The following is a 16,833-nucleotide window of genomic DNA, read 5'->3' as shown; positions in this document are numbered from 1 at the left end:
TTTTTTATACCCCAAAGGAAAAAGAAAGGATTAATATTTATTGAACATCAACAAGGTGCCGAGTTCATTACACTAGTTTTCCATATTCAGAGTTACAACAAGATTTGGGAACAAGAAAAAATAAGATTACCCTCTGAAGGCTAAACTACAAAGCAGCACATGGTGAAGGAAATTAGCCAGCCTTAAAAGAAGCATGCCTGTGGTTTTAAACTGGCAAAGATAGACAATGTCATGGCTAGGCAGATGTCTAAAGGAAAGGAGACTGGATCTTTTAAAACAAACACCAGAATACAAGTGATCTTAATTCACCACAGAGGCATAGAGGTCACAGTAGATTCTTCTAAAGTTTGTAATTATAGGCAACATTAGACTTTGCATCACACTGCATGTGTAATTAAAATTACATGAAAAGGGCTTCCCTGGTGGCGCAGTGGTTGAGAGTCCGCCTGCCGATGCAGGGGACACGGGTTCATGCCCCAGTCCGGGAAGATCCCACATGCTGCGGTGCGGCTGGGCCCGTGAGCCATGGCCGCTGAGCCTGCGTGTCCGGAGCCTGTGCTCCGCAACGGGAGAGGCCACAACAGTGAGAGGCCCACGTACCACAAAAAAAAAAAAAAAAATTACATGCAAAGAATAAAAAACATTAGAAGATGAGAGAATAAATGATGCAAGGGCTGCAAATAGGTAAGCAAAATAAAATATTTCTTAAAATTAAATGGCGTGTGATTTGTTGACATATTAGAAAACATATTCCAATTCTTTCCCCTATGTATAAACCCCCTCTACAAACAGTGGAAAAATAAAGGAGCCAAATAGAAAGGAGATCTAGAGATCATACAGCATGATGGAAAGAATAAAAGAAGAGCCAGTTATTTTAACAAGTCAGAAACCCTGTCTCCTTAGTTTCCAGAGGGGTCTAGATTAGTGTCCCCTTCAGCTTAAAACTTCTATGACTCCATGGGGCAAATGAGACATAAGAATAATAAAGCAGGATTACCTATATATTCCCTCCACGAGGATGAGAATTTTCTTCCAGGGCCTTCGTGTTCGAGGTTGACCATAAACAATGGCATCTTTCAACAACTTCTCTAGGCTTTGCATATCTATGGCACACACAAAATAATTTCAGCACAAAGTATCTTCCTCTTTGCTAACTTTATTCCTAAGATGCAAATATACATTTCTTATTCAGGAAGTGTGTCTCAGATAGCAAAGGCCATTAACATAATTAGAACTGGGCAGAAAAAGATAGGGCCAAATGGGTAAACTACTGCTGGCTTGAATTAAAATCTCATCTAGAATGTAACAAGTGTTCAAAACCACAGAAACTCGACTAAGTGAGTGTGGCACAGCTGATTCAGTTGGTTAGCATGCTTATGAAATGACCAGTGTTTCATGTGAAATACCTTGCCATTTAGTCAGCTTTTTTTGTATTTACAGAATCAACTGTATCTTTAATCATTCAGAAGTAAATGCACAAAGAAGGCTGAGCAAGAAAGTGTGAATGAACTACTACAAATACATACACCTCCTACGAAGCAAAATATGGGAGAAAAACTTCGAAGTGTACACCCCGTTTCCTTTCACCTAGGATATATTCAATAAAATCATGCTTTGTCTTGGTAGTGGGTTGAAAATACACCAGTCTGGGCATGCATGAATCTGTGTGTTAGCAAGCTTGGTCATCAGTTGAGATTGTTGTTCCATGTCTGACTTGACCAGTTGCCTGTCCACAGCCAAGTTCTTCTGGCTCTGTTGGTCATTAAGGTGGTTAACAGGCCCAGGAAACACTTGGCTAGTACTACCATTAATGAGGAGCATAATTTTCCTGTTAAAGATAAATGCTTTGAAGACCACTGTTACCACCACTACAGACTGCATACTTAAAATATCTGCCCTGAAACAATGCCCCTACGAACCACCAGCCCCCAAATTTATGCAACATTAAGTCTAGGGTGTGTTTATCGGGCGTGGGAGGCATCCCATCATAAATCTGATTTTATATTCTTTACTGTTCATCACTGAAGGAAGGGGTTACAAACTTACATGAACTTGCTCTCTTCATAAAAGAAGAGAGCAAATTGGTAGAAAAGAGAAATAAGATAATAAAAACACATACTACAAACACAAAATGGCCAAAAGCTGTGATTGTGTTTACACCTTTGTTATTCATAACAAAACAATCTATCTGCTATCTAACCTAGAGATAGGAGATGCTCCCACAAAGTAAAAAGTCTCATCTGAAGCCACTAGTCTTGCTGCAGAGGGCAATGTGTGGCAAACAGCAGGAGACAAGTAAAAATGGACTCATTGTTTCAGTTTCCTCTGTTTATATACAGAAGGGAAGGGAAAAATAAACACTGCTTCAAAATTTTAGATGAAAGGAAATATCTATGGAATGCTTGACCATGTTATCTACTCAGGAAAAAAAAATTCAATACCTCTCTCATAGTATACTGTCCAAATCCCATGTAAATTAAACATTTAGATAAAAATGGGGAAGGCCATTACACAAAATCCAAACAAAAGTCTTAAAACAATAAATGTGACAACATAAACATTTTAATAAGTCTGCACAGCAAGACACTAAAAACAAAGTTAAAAATAAAAAATATTGCAACATAAAGGGCTCTTATAATCAGTAAAAAGAGAAACAGTTTGAAAATGGCCAATTTACAAAGAAATACAGACAAAAACTCTGTATAAAAAGTTGCTCAACACTTAATCAAAGCAATAAAAATTAATGTTATTGGACTTATTAGATTAGAAAAGATTTTAAATGATGCATAATGGCCTATGTTGGCCTGTAAGTAGAAACAGTCACTGTTTTTGAGTTGAGCTGCTGTGTAAAAATTTGTACCGTATTTGGAGGCAATCTGGAAAAGCATAGCAAATTTATACCGTTTTAACCATGCACTCTAAAGACTGCTGGGAATTTATCCTAAGGTACTAATCAGACCAGTGAGTAAAAATGTGAATGTTAAGTAGTACTGTTTCTAGCAGAAAAATTCAGAAACAACCTGGATGTTCAAACTGAGAGATGGACTGAATGAGGGCACTGCCTGCCACCCTGGCATTACGGGAGGAGGACAGTCACACGTACTGCCAAAGTTCCTGATGTGTTGCAAGAAAACAGCAAGTCACACAACAGTGTTTAATAAACCCCATTTACATAAAACAAAATACTGTATATATACCATTCTCACTGTAAAACATTTTAGACAAAGACAAAAGGAAGAAAGTTATTACCATCCATAAACCTTCCATCCAGAGGCACAGACCTAACATTTGGGCATATATTCTTTTAGACTTTTGTCTATACATGTACACAGTTTGGTAAATGATGATATTGAACACTTTGGTAATCTTTCCTCTCTACATGAGGGTTTTAACTTGGAAAGTTATGCCTTTTTATTGGGATTATTTTAATAATGCACAGATATTTCCATTTAGGGAGAAAGGTCTGGCTTAGTGCCACTCTTCTCCGTGCTTTTACAGCACCTGTTCATATCTGCATTTCAGTATTCGTCTGTTGTATTCTAACTACTGGTTTGTCTATAGTCTCTTTAGCAACCAGTCAGAGATCCTTGAGATCCAGGGAGCTTGCTTTATTCACCTTAATACCTCTAATGTTATGGCAAGACATACCACAGGCATCTAGCAAATGCATACTGAACAAGTGACTTGTAAACTAGGAAGATGAGAAAGTTCAAAGTCAAAAAAAAAGAACAATGTTTTTACTTTGTACCAAAAGGCTTCCTTCAGCCTTTATTTTTATTCCAATGAGAAAGATAATAACTTTTAAAAGACTGGACAAGAAAGACATTTTAAATGTTGCTACTTCAGTTTCACTTATATTTCCTATTAATGTAATTAATGTTACCACTGCCACTAATGCAAAGAATATTAAACACTAAAGCCAGCAGTAAATTCCACAACAAACTCACTGTTGTGTTTGAAGACTCGAATGGTTGCTCCTGAGAGTCTGGCTCCTAGAACCAGTGATGCATGGTTCAGCTCATCGCTCAGAATCAGGCAACCCTGCAAAACCACAAGCACAGGAAGGTAAGAAGCTGGGGGGAAAGGTTTCGTTAGACAAACTACAAAATGCTAAAATCATTAATAATTATATCTTATTAAGGAAAGCCTGCACAATGGCAAAGTTATCAATCTGTTCTGAAATCTTTGTTTATATTATATTATATATGATATTGATATTATATATAGTATTTATTAGTTTATTATATTATAATATTATATAAATCATGATTACTGTTTACATGCTATAACTTTTTCCATCCTTTTACTTTTAACCTGTCTTTAATTTTTTTATTTTTTTAAAAAATTTTGGCCATGCCGTGTAGCTTGCAGGATCTTAGTTACCCAACTAGTGATTGAACCTGGGCTCACAGCAGTGAAAGCACTGAGTCCTAATCACTGGACCAGGGAATTCCCTGTGTCTTTAAATTTAAAGTAGGTCTCTGGTGGAAGCTTATTTAATTTTTTCTAGTCTGACAATCTCTATCTTCTAATTGGGATACATAAACCATTCATATCTAATATGATATCAATATAGTTGTGTTTCAATCTCTTCTCTTGCTTTTTGTTTTCTATTGGTCCCATCTATTCCTTGAGGAACCATACATGTATGTTAACCTAGTCCAAGTACCTCATTTCACAAAGGAAAATTTGAGGCTCAGAAAGGTTGTGACATGCTCATGGTCACACAGCTAAATCTGACCATATAACCAACCAAAAATATCTCAGGTCTTCTGCTCATTAATACACTGATTTTTCAATATACCATGCCTAGATATCAATGTTAAAATGAGATGTGTAGGGCCAGCCCTTGAGGGCCCTTTCAAGTTGATAGTGCCAATCTGTTAAAATGTGATTTACAAGGTCTCTTATCTTTTATCTCTTCTACTGTCCCCTCACAATCTCTACCCACAGAAAATAAAATACATACCTATATATTACTTTTAACTTATTATTTACCTATATTATTACTTTTAACCTATATTATTACCTATACTATACATATATATATTTTATATATATATATATATATATATATATATACACACACACATACATAATTGGCCCACATATCTCTGAACATGCATTACAGTAAGAACAAGTATTAGGGACCTATATATTTTCATATTTTTCTATTAGAAAAAAACACCTGATAAATAATTTCCAAACTAAACATACTTTCTTCCATAATTTTAGTCTAAGAATTTATTTATGAGAATCCCTTTAAAACTGTATGAAACGAAGAAGGCAAGAGTCATCTAATGGAAGGAGAAAAGATCATGGGTTCCAGAGAAAAAGCTTCAACTGATAAAAGTCTCCATGGGATACACTTATACACAAATTATATAAAATTTTATGATAGAAATATCTTTGGGTAAACTATGTTTAAAGTTTACAATAGCTTCTGGCTTGCCTGAATGCCTCACAAAACAAAAGAATATAGATACAAGGGAGTTTTCATAAATGACAGACTAAATCTTACTTTGCTAACAAGAGCAGGAATGTTCATTGAGTTTGTTGCAAATCCCATGCCATATGTCATAGCAGCTTCCACTCCCAAGAAACTTGCCACAAGCTTCTCTAGTTCTTCATGCTTGTCCAGGTTTCCTGTGTGAAGAAGTTAATGAAGTCAATACCACCAAACCCCCAATTTAAGAATTACTCATTACTTTATAAAAAGAAATCATAGTCTATGTGTTATAACATTTTCAGACTAAGGTCTATGAAGGAGTCAGTATTACGAAGAGTAAAGGCTCATAAAGAATACAATAGCTGAATAAAATCAGATGCAGCACCTGTGGTGGCATTTCTATAAAAAGGGTTGCCAACAATTTCTCCCATTCCTGTTCACACATGCTGGTTCCAAGTCTATGCCTTAAGGGGACTGGCAGCCTCTGCTTTTATACATTTGAAGTCAGCTGCCATGTAAAATAGTCTAACTAGCCTGTTGTAAAGATAGACCACGTGGACAGGGAGGGGCTCTGGAGGATGAGGGACTATGGAAGGAAGGGGCAGGGCTCACCACTCAGCTGAGGTGCCAGACATGTAAGTGACACTATCTTGGATACTCTATCATCAGTCATAATGCTCCACCCAACTCCACATGGAGCTGAGATAAAATGTCAAGTCCTTTCCAAATTACAGAATCACAAGCAAATAAATACATGTTTCTGTTTTAAGCCATTAAGTTTTGGAATGATCTGTTATGTAGCAAAAGCCAAGTTAAAAAACACCTTCACTCACTTTGTATTATGATTTTACATCAAATGCTCAAATTTTATATCAAGTGCTCAAATCCTTAAGGATCGAACAACACTGATTAATGAAAATGGCTACATGCAGAGAGAAAAGATGCAGAGAAAAAAGACTGCTGAACTTGGATACCATGTGTCCTTAAAGCTTAAGCAAGTCATTTATCCTCTCTGGGCCTGTTTCTTATCTGTTAAATACCAATAATAATATTTGTTTTATCTACCCAATGACATTGTTGTAAAGATCAGAAGGAATAAGATGTTCAAGAAATTTATACAATATAAAGTTCCGTAAAGACGTTAAGGTGGGCTTCCCTGGTGGCGCAGCAGTTAAGAATCCGCCTGCCAATGCAGGGGACACAGGTTCAAGCCCTGGCCCGGGAAGATCCCACAACTACTGAGCCTGTGCTCTAGAGCCCGTGAGCCACAACTACTGAGCCCATGCGCCACAACTACTGAAGCCCACGCACCTAGAGCCTGTGCTCTGCCACGAGAAGCCACTGCAGTGAGAAGCCCACACACCGCAGCAAAGAGTAGCCCCCGCTCATCACAACTAGAGCAAGCTTGTGCAGCAACGAAGACCCAATGCAGCTAAAAATAAATAAATAAAATTTTAAAAGTATCCTTTAAAAAAAGATGTACGGTATGATTACTCTATGTCATCACTGCATAATGCTCCCTTAACCACATCACTGGGGATAGACCCACGTGAAATAATAATGAATTGTTGTTTTAATCTACTAAGTTTTGGGGTGATCCACAGTAATAAACATCCAGAGAGTTGTCTTATAACTTTTTTTTTTTAAATAAGATGTTAGGGGTAGGAGTTTATTAATTTTTTTATTTATTTTTGCTGTGTTGGGTCTTCATTTCTGTGCGAGGGCTTTCTCTAGTTGTGGCAAGCGGGGGCCACTCTTCATCGCAGTACACGGGCCTCTCACTATCATGGCCTCTCCTGTTGTGGCACACAGGCTCCAGACGCGCAGGCTCAGTAGATGTGGCTCACGGGCCTAGTTGCTCCGCAGCACGTGGGATCCTCCCAGACCAGGGCTCGAACCTGTGTCCCCTGCATTAGCAGGCAGATTCTCAACCACTGTGCCTCCAGGGAAGCCCCGCCTTATAACTTTTATGGTTATCAGTTCTCTTGAACAAAATGGAAAAATTAAGAATCCTCCTTTGAACTTAATTAAATCTCGTTGTAGAAATCTGTTCACTTTCACATTTTATAGACTTGTAATAATAATAAAAGAGTTAATGTTCATTGAGGGTTTACCATGTTACAAGCACTTTACATGAATTAGCTTATTTAATTCTTGAAACACCCCTATAGTGTAGGAATTATTATTAGCCCCAATTTACCAGTATGGAAGCAGATTAACGCTCATATGCCCATGAGCTCAAGTACTAGTAAGTAGTACTCTCACCCACTATCATTTCCAAAAGCCAATAAAGTCTACATTAAAGTTATAAATGAAACAAATACTTAATGGATCTTTCCTAGAGATATTCTGTAAGTATAACGTAATGGAAAAGATAAATACATCTCAAAACACACTGAAAGCATTAAAATCATCCATCCCTTCAGAAAAATAAAGCATTCTTTACCTGATCTAAACTACATGGCAAAGTATGTATTTGGATGCTCTATACAGTATTCTAGCTCCATCTCAGTACTATTCCCTCCTGAGTAAAAAAGTTAAGAATAAGAACATCAGCTGGCCAAACAGAGACTACACTTACCAATTTCCTGCCGAGGGCTGCACACTCCAACTCCATATTCCTCCAGGACTTTGGCAGCTGCCTCTTGACATGGTCCAGTATTCCGTGCAAACCCAAGATAGTTGTAGGAACCCATGTTTATAACATCTTTAATTACATTCCCTGTGTACCTGTATTTCAATAGCATAAAAGTTCATGAAACTCAAAAGCAAATCAAATACATGTGATAATAAACTTATTGATAATATAAAAGGAAGCACCATCTATAGGAAGTAGAGAGAATATGGTCTAGATGAAAAGCAACTCAAACTCACTACCAATTAGGAAGACAGAAGTTAAAACAAAATACCAGTTTTTACTTATCAATAGGGATGTTTAAAAACTGACCATATCGTGGGAATTCCCTGGCAGTCCAATGGTTAGAACTTGGTGCTTTCACTTCTGTGGCCCTGGTTCAATCCCTGGTCAGGGAACTAAGATCCTGCAAGCCATAAGGCAAAGCCAAAAAAAATTTTTTTAAATTTTTTAAAATAAATAAATAAAAATAAAAACTGACTACATCCAGTGTTGGCCAGAACACTCTCAAACGCTGTAGATAAGAATATCAGTCAGTACCTTTCTTCGGAGGGCAGTTTGACAGTACTTCTCTATTAAAAGATATACATATCTTTGACTCAGCAATTCCTACACACATATAAAAGGATATACGCTTAAGGATCCTTTAAGAGTCACTACACAATTTATCTACTGTGTCCCTTTCCCAGGCACACAGACCAGTGACTTTCCACATGGTGGAAGCTCAGTCAGCCTGGGACCCCAAGTGAGGACAACATGGTTCAGAGGCTCCACCGATCTAAGATGGACATGAAGTATGGACAAGAAATAAACTGCTTCTGTCTTAATGCTGAGGTTTTGGGGGTTTTTAACACAGGATGATGTAGCCCAATCTACTCTACATTATATGTATCTATACTGTAGACCACTAAGCAGCCACTACAAAAAGTGAGCTTGCTGTGAATGTACACAAGAAGGATGCTGTTACCAGTATGTTAGCAAGTAAAAAAAGCAAGATATAAAATAATTTCTATAGTATGATCCCATTTTTGTAAATCAAAAACTACCTGTGTGCAACCCCATTAATACACTATATATATATATATATATATATATATACATGCCATAGAAAACATATGGAGGAATAATATACAATAAACTGATAACAATGGTCACCTCTGGGAAGTGAGGATTTGTGGGGAAGTGGATTTGCAAAAGGATAGTGGTTAGCTGTCATAGGGGACCTTCAGTTTATTTGTATTATTTGTCTTTTTAAAAAAATAATGACCATACAACCATGTAATGCCTGTACAATAAAAACAAAACAAAATCTTATGAATATAAAAAGTTTTCTAAACAATTCAATCCATTTAAGTAAAAACACTCCTTGAATCATTTGAGAAATCAAAATATCCATAAATAAATTCAGATAACTGATTCTGGTAAATGGCATAACAGAAAGGATGGTTTTTCTTTGTGTGAGTTTTTTTAATAAGTCAATTTTGTTTTCAACTATAATCCAACACAGTGACAAATGTAGTAGCAAAATGCATTTAAAAAAATCTCAGGACTTCCCTGGTGGCACAGTGGTTAAGAATCCGCCTGCCAATGAAGGGGACACGGGTTCAAGTCCTGGTCCGGGAAGATCCTACATGACACGGGGCAACTAAGCCCATGTGCCACAACTACTGAGCCTGCACTCTAGAGCCTGTGAGCCACAACTACTAAGCCCTCGCGCCACAACTACTGAAGCCACCTAGAGCCCATGCTCTACAACAAGAGAAGCCACCACAGTGAGAAGCCTGTGCACTGCAACAAAGAGTAGCCCCCCCTACCCCCCCACCCCCGCTCACCGCAACCAGAGAAAGCCCGCGTGCAACAACAAAGCCCCATCGCAGCCAAATTTAAATACATAAATTTATTTAAAAAAAATCTCAGTAACAATGAACAATATGCAAGGAAACTAATCATGCTGTATCATACTCTCAGCTTCCACTCCTATTTTGACAGAATATTCAAATTGCAATACAATATCTTCTGAAGTGAAGAAATTCTTTTTTTATTGTCAAGAAACAATTTCCCAACCGAGACTCACTTGAACGACCAGTTGTAATCATGAGACTGTCTCTCCATGATGTCCACCCTGGCCCCAGGCACACTGCAGATGGGCCGATTCCAGTTGTCTCTAATCCTCATGTAGAGGTTCCTTGTATAGAAGTTTTCAAAATCCTGATACAATGACACAAAGTCCTGCCAAAAAATGGTGAAAACACTATAAATTAAACAGTTCCTTTGAAGTTTTATAACCTCCCTTTTCGTAATGCAAGAGCACTTTAGACTAAGATGTCAATTATACAGAATTAACTGATATGGAAAACATCTGGAAAGGCATCGATTCCTTATGTTACTTTAAAACAACTCAATCAGGTAAAAGTTACTTAGCTTTGACCATTGAGCTATAAGAAATGGTTGCAAGTAACTATATGACTGCTCGAAAGTAGAGCCAAAGAATTTAACTTAGTAAAGCAGGCCTCATAAAAATACAACCTGGTTTGTACAATTCTGTTATTAAGTGGTTTTCCTTCCTAAAAACCTTAAAAACATGGCTCTTCTGCCCCACCCTCACCAGTAATATATTAGGGGAAATGCCATAAAAACCCCTATAATTCCAGTTTCAACCAAGAAAAATAATTCCAAAATTAAGATTTCATCCTCTGCATACTTTCAAGGATCAAAATGAAACAAATCCAAAGAAAAATTATAAACAAGAAACACTAAAAGGTAGGTTATAGAAAGACACCTACTTGAGGTTTCTTTCCTTGGATGGGCGGTTTTTTAAAAAATCTCAAAATGGGACTTCCCTGGTGGCGCAGTGATTAAGAATCCGCCTGCCAATGCAGGGGACACGGGTTCGAGTCCTGGTCTGGGAAGATCCCACGTACCGCGGAGCAACTAAGCCTGTGCGTCACAACTACTGAGCCTGCGCTCTAGAGCCCATGAACCACAACTACTGAAGCCCACGCACCTAGAGCCCGTGCTCCGCAACAAGAGAAGCCACCACAATGAGAAGCCTGCGCACCGCAAGGAAGAGTAGCCTCCACTTGCCTCAACTAGAAAAAGATCGCACACAGCAACGAAGACCCAGTGCAGCCAAAGAATAATTTAAAAAAAAAATCTCAAAATGAATTTTCATGATCAGGAATTTAAAGCTCTCCTTTCCTCCCTGAAATTAAGTTATGCTAAAATTTAAGTCTGTAAAAATTAAGTCACAGTGGAGCTTTAATTAATGCATAATGTTCTGCTCAGAACACAGCGACCAGACCACATGAGGTCTACTTGAAGGTAGAGTAAACCAAACAAAAAGAAAACTGTACTACAGCTTTATGATAGCCAGCAAATCACTGAGCTTCTAGCCCTCAGATCTGGCTTGGTGCCAATCTAAATTCATCTTTTAAATAAGGTAGTCAAACACATTAAAAGTTTAAGCCTTATTCTGTAAAAGATTTTCATTGCTAAAGAAGGCTCTACATAAAACTTTAAAATTAACAACCTTCTATGACATTGGACTCTAAAAGTGCCTACTAAATAAGCCTCACAGTAGATAAAAATCTCCTTAAATAAAGCTAAGCAGAGTCACAAAGTACTCAGGAATTTGTGGTAGCTGATACCATCTCTCCTGCAATTGGTTCTAACATTTACATTTCCTTAAGAGAAAACATCCATAATGTGTCTGTCACAACTGGAAATTTATTACTTAAATACTAAGTCCTATTTGATAGTCTTTTCTTTCAACATACTGGATCAATTAAAACTGGAACAGAGACACCCAAATTCTAATTAAGGACTTTCCTTTAACTATTATTCACCATGCATTTATTTCACAAAGGAAAAAACAAAACACCAGTCTCCAGTCCTTTTCAATGGGTAAACAGTACTAACTCTTCTTGATCTCATTTCTTTACAACTTCGTAAAACTGCACATCAATGTTAAAGGTATTAACTCAAATACTTGAGAGAAATACTCCAACATGGACAAATTTTTATTAGCGACCAAAAGCAGTATTTTTTGCTTTTAGTATATAAATACCAGAAAAAACGTAGAGTCTGGTCCTATCTACCAGAAGGGTTACTAAACCCCAAAGAGAAAAGGGCTGCAGACCAGAATGAGGTGAGCTTTGGGTAACCTGTGACAGAGCTGTCTGAGGTTAGGAGGGCAGGGATGGGCTCTGATCTGAACAGAGACCGCCAAGATCAGGGAGCTCTGCCTCTCCTTACACGGAGAGAACAACTAAGTCCCTGAGAAGGGAACAGGCTTGCACAGTGAGGAAGTTGTCACAGTGAGGGATGTTAAAGACCAAAAGCAGGTGAGACAGATGGTAGTACACAGGGACTTGTGGCCAGGGTAGCAGCTTTGACTGCAGGTAGAAGGTTCGGTAGAGATCTGAAGGGATGCTAGCCAAACTCGCTGCAGCCTTGCAATGAAGTAAGAAAGGGGATGCAAGGGGACCACGATTTGAGGTTCTAGTTCTAGGCAATAAGAACGTCTGTTTCTAAAAACATATACACTTTACACTATAAATATTTTAGGACTAGGGGTAAACTAGAGGACTTATCTTTTCATTCATTCATTCAAATCTTTTATTGGACACTCAATATATGTTTGATTCATTGCTAGACTTGGGATACATTAAGGAACATGATAGTTCTCTCTGCAAACAATGACACCCCACACCCCATCCTGCTCCACATCCCCCTCCCCCTCTTCTTCCTCCTCAGTTTAGTCACTGTGAAATGACTTTAGTCAGGGCCAACCTAATACTCATTTGTTCAGGCACTGAACCAACATTTACTGAGCAGTACTTTCCAGGCACTAAGCAAGGCACTGGGGATAAAAATGAGTAGGACACAACCTCTACACACTGAAGGATCTCTTAATGTAGTGGAGAGGCACACAGATAAAGTTACAACACAATATAACAAGTACTGTAGAGGGAGGCTTGCCCAGAGACAGCCTAACTGGTAGGTGAGTGGCAATGATAGAGTCAAGTTCAAACAGCCTTACGGATACCTTCCTCATGGACAGCTGAAGATCTTTACAAACCCCATATACTAGCACATATCCATGATAAGCAGAAATAAAACCTAGCTGAGACCACATTGGATTGTTGGGCTTGAGGTACTCGTAAGTTAAGTGACTTCTACTACTGGCCTAAAAGGTAAAATTGAAATTCATGGATTTGTTAATTAGGGATCAGTGAAGACCTTACCAAAAGTAGTCTGGGGTCATCTTAATTACCCAATAAATATCCTTTATTATTTAAGCCTATTTGAGGTTAAGTCTCGTAGAAAACATCCTATATATTGTTTAAAATAAATAGGCACCTATTCTAGTGTCTATACAGGCCTTAATATCACAGGGCAATCTATTAATATATAACCAGTGGGATCTGAAGCACCCCAAAACCCAACACTTTAATATATCTGCAGGAAAGCTATGATTGTTCATACCAAGTGGGATAAAAAAGAGCTGTAAAGAGCAACGCATCTGTTCAGGTCAGGTTTTGCCACCAAATGTGTTAAAAACAACTTTTGGTTTTCAGATATTTTAGAGTTTTGATTGTAGATAGGGGACTGTGAACCTTCTGGAAAAATATAGGATGATCCTGACAAGTGAAATTGTGCCCCGAAGAGTTAACAGAAGTTGATAACTAAGATAAAGTCTTGAACTTGTCTTACAGAACAACAGATAAGAGAACAGCTTGTTAAAAACCCTTTGCTCGGGCTTCCCTGGTGGCACAGTGGTTGAGAGTCTGCCTGCTGATGCAGGGGACGCGGGTTCGTGCCCCGGTCCGGGAAGATCCCACATGCCACGGAGCGACTGGGCCTGTGAGCCATGGCCGCTGGGCCTGCTTGTCCGGAGCCTGTGCCCCCGCAACGGGAGAGGCCACAACAGTGAGAGGCCCGCGTACAGCAAAAAACAAAACAAAAAAAACCCCTTTGCTCGTAAACTGCTTTCATTGATTAAGTTCGCCTTAGTTTTTTTCTTTCTCTCTTTTTGCCTCTTTTATAACTGCAGGCCTTCCCAGCTTTCACACAGCCCCAGTTGTTTTAAAGGAACTTGGAGTCAGCTCCTGCCCAGTGTAAGCTGGCTGGGGGCTGCTTGGGACCACTGACCCTAAAACTGGGGCTGCACAGATGTTCAGTAAATGGCCTTTTAACATCAGAGGGCCAGAAAACTCCACCCTCAGATCAAGCTAGGCGACACTAGTTTGAATATGAAGAAGCATGTAACCCAGATGTGCCAGTGCAGAACAAGGATTACCTCACCCTTTCCCTGCCTTTAATTACCTTTCTCTATGCCTAAGACCACACCTGCTTATACCATAAATACGCCGACCTCCTTGCCTTCAGGGAGGTGGACCTGAGACTTGTTCTTCCGTCTCCTTGCTTGGCTGCCTTGTGAATAAACTCTTGCCTGTAAACCAACCCGAGTCTCAGTGTTTGGCTTGCGGCATCTTGGGCAAACAGACCTGGTTCAGTAACACAAGTATTATTCTGGTATTTACATATTTAGGCACCACATTAACCTCTGCACATAATTGAGTTCTGAAAGCTAATTTTAAAAAAAATCACAGGGGAGAAAGGTTGGGTGGTACCACTTTCAGAAGTTGACTTTATAAAATTTGGCCATGTTCGTTAAGACAATTCAGGCCAACACAGATGCATGCCCAGATAACTTTTATATGATGAGGATAAAGATGATGAATAATCACATCAAGAGAAACAAGAGTTCCCAATTACTAAGTACTTATGATATGTGTTGCCAAGTGCTTCACATATATTTTCTCTTAAGTATCCCTGAACTCCCTTACAGAGGCTATTACTCCCATTTTCAGAAAGGCAAAATGGCTTCCCCACCTAGAGAATTGGCCAGCAGTGCCAGGAACTGATCCAGGTCTTTGAATTCCAGAGTCTATGCTCCTAACCCTAGCCACAATGCCTCCCATTCTGTGCTCCTACTAAGTCAATCTGTAATAGCTTTCTACGGCATTCAAAGCATGTTAAGACCACTGGACTATTGGCCTTCCCACCCCTTTTCTATGGTTGGCCTACAGCCAGCATGTGTGTATGTGCAAGCACACACAGAAGCACACAGAAACACACACAGTAATAATGTACAATAAAACTCTTTAAAAAGGTTTATTTTGGGGCTTCCTGGTTGGCGCAGTGGTAGAGTCTGCCTGCCGATGCAGGGGACACGGGTTCGTGCCCCGGTCCAGGAGGATCCCACATGCCGCGAAGCGGCTGGGCCCGTGAGCCATGGCCGCTAAGCCTGCGCGTCCGGAGCCTGTGCTCCACAATGGGAGAGGCCACAACAGTGAAAGGCCCCCGTACCACACACAAAAAAGAATAGATTCTTGTGACGATAAAATTAAAACATGTTAAATGCTTTGATTTCTCCATGCCTTTACCCTTGTTTTTAGCTTCCCTTGTGGAATGTTTTCATTTAACTGCATCTAGAATATTTTTTATTTTAATGTATACCCAAATATCTAAAGAAAAAAATGAGTGAAAACAGCAAGATAATAGGGTTCCATTTACAGAATCAAAGACTAACAATTACCTTTTGTTCTTCTCTTTCTGTTGCATGGTGACACTTTTCAATTCTCCAATGCCTTAAGAAATCTCGAAGATATCCAAAGAGAGTGAGAACACCATACCCCACATAAGTAAGCACAGCGACCAGCATTGGCGTCTCTTCAAAACCTTCATTAAATGGTCTTTTATATAGTCCTCCATTCTGTGTAACATGATGTATCTAAGAGGGAGGTTAAAAATGTTTCTTTCAGTCATGGTAAGACAGAGTGCTACTTAAAATCTGAGTCCTTACAGATTTGCATACCTTCAGAATTCTCTAAGTAATTGTCAACCCCCACCACCACCACCAAACATCTGCTAAGTTCTAAGCAGGGCATAATTTTTTTCTGTGGAAATAAGTTTTAAGTTATATATACTTCAGATGAACAGCAAAGAAAAACAAGGGGAGAAGGACTGTGTAAGAACAACGCTTAACCCTGATTTCTATCACTTGATTTCATGAAAGAGATCCTAAAATGCTATGGTTAGAGAATGCATAATTTTCTTTGTCCTAAGGAAGAAAATAAAAAATATAAATCAACAAAGAGCAAGCCTATCCTGAAAATAGTATATTAGCTTACAAATAATCAAAAATAAATTCAGTTTTAGAATAAAATATTTGTAAATGTTTTACTGCTAAATATTCTTAAAGCCACCGAGCCACAGCATTTCAAATGATTATTAGCATTAGGCCTCTATGGAAACACATAGTTTATACTAGCCTTTGTTGTCAGTGGTAACACAAATAAATTATTCACAAAAATAAAATGCTTACATTAAGAGTGATCCAGCATTGTATAACACAAGAAGAAAGTGAAATCCAACACAAGGGGAAAAGCTGTTAGAGTGATCACTAACAGTCCTGAAATCATTCTGTCCTCCTTCATCTTGACCTAGTGACCTTTTCCAAACATAAGATTATCCCTAGTTTCCTCTTTAGGGATATCAAAATTTTAACATACAAACACCAAGGTACTGTATTTTTGATCTCATAGCTGAAAGCTGTTTACTCTTTGGTCAATTTTAATGGAAATGTTGTTTTACAGAAAAATTCCACTAAAGTAGTCTGTGTGCCAACTTTAATCTTAACTCTGAACAACTGATTGCTGTGAGGATGGTCAATCACAATTTA

At 38.6% G+C, this 16,833-nt stretch overlaps 1 protein-coding gene and 1 long non-coding RNA gene across 2 annotated transcripts in view; one reads left to right on the top strand and one right to left on the bottom strand.

The window, feature by feature from the left end:
• Positions 1-1,639, top strand: part of LOC136793776 (uncharacterized) — a 74,498-nt gene extending 72,859 nt beyond the window's left edge. The window contains exon 4 of the long non-coding RNA XR_010839453.1: positions 1,441-1,639. This is a non-coding gene — a long non-coding RNA (uncharacterized lncRNA). The remainder of the gene's footprint in view (positions 1-1,440) is intronic.
• SPTLC2 (serine palmitoyltransferase long chain base subunit 2) overlaps positions 1-16,833 on the bottom strand; it is a 109,411-nt gene that overhangs the window by 67,679 nt on the left and 24,899 nt on the right. Inside the window, exons 2-7 of the mRNA XM_059057626.2 lie at positions 15,688-15,882; positions 10,159-10,313; positions 8,031-8,179; positions 5,522-5,646; positions 3,948-4,041; positions 998-1,103 (exon numbers count right to left, since the gene is read on the bottom strand). Coding sequence (XP_058913609.1) covers positions 998-1,103; positions 3,948-4,041; positions 5,522-5,646; positions 8,031-8,179; positions 10,159-10,313; positions 15,688-15,882 — 824 coding nt within the window. The remainder of the gene's footprint in view (positions 1-997; positions 1,104-3,947; positions 4,042-5,521; positions 5,647-8,030; positions 8,180-10,158; positions 10,314-15,687; positions 15,883-16,833) is intronic.

The sequence above is a fragment of the Kogia breviceps genome, chromosome 3, assembly GCF_026419965.1.
Source record: "Kogia breviceps isolate mKogBre1 chromosome 3, mKogBre1 haplotype 1, whole genome shotgun sequence".
Taxonomy (NCBI): Eukaryota; Metazoa; Chordata; class Mammalia; order Artiodactyla; family Physeteridae; genus Kogia; species Kogia breviceps.
Note: the sequence above shows the minus strand (reverse complement) of the source record. Positions and strands in the feature narration are given on the sequence as shown.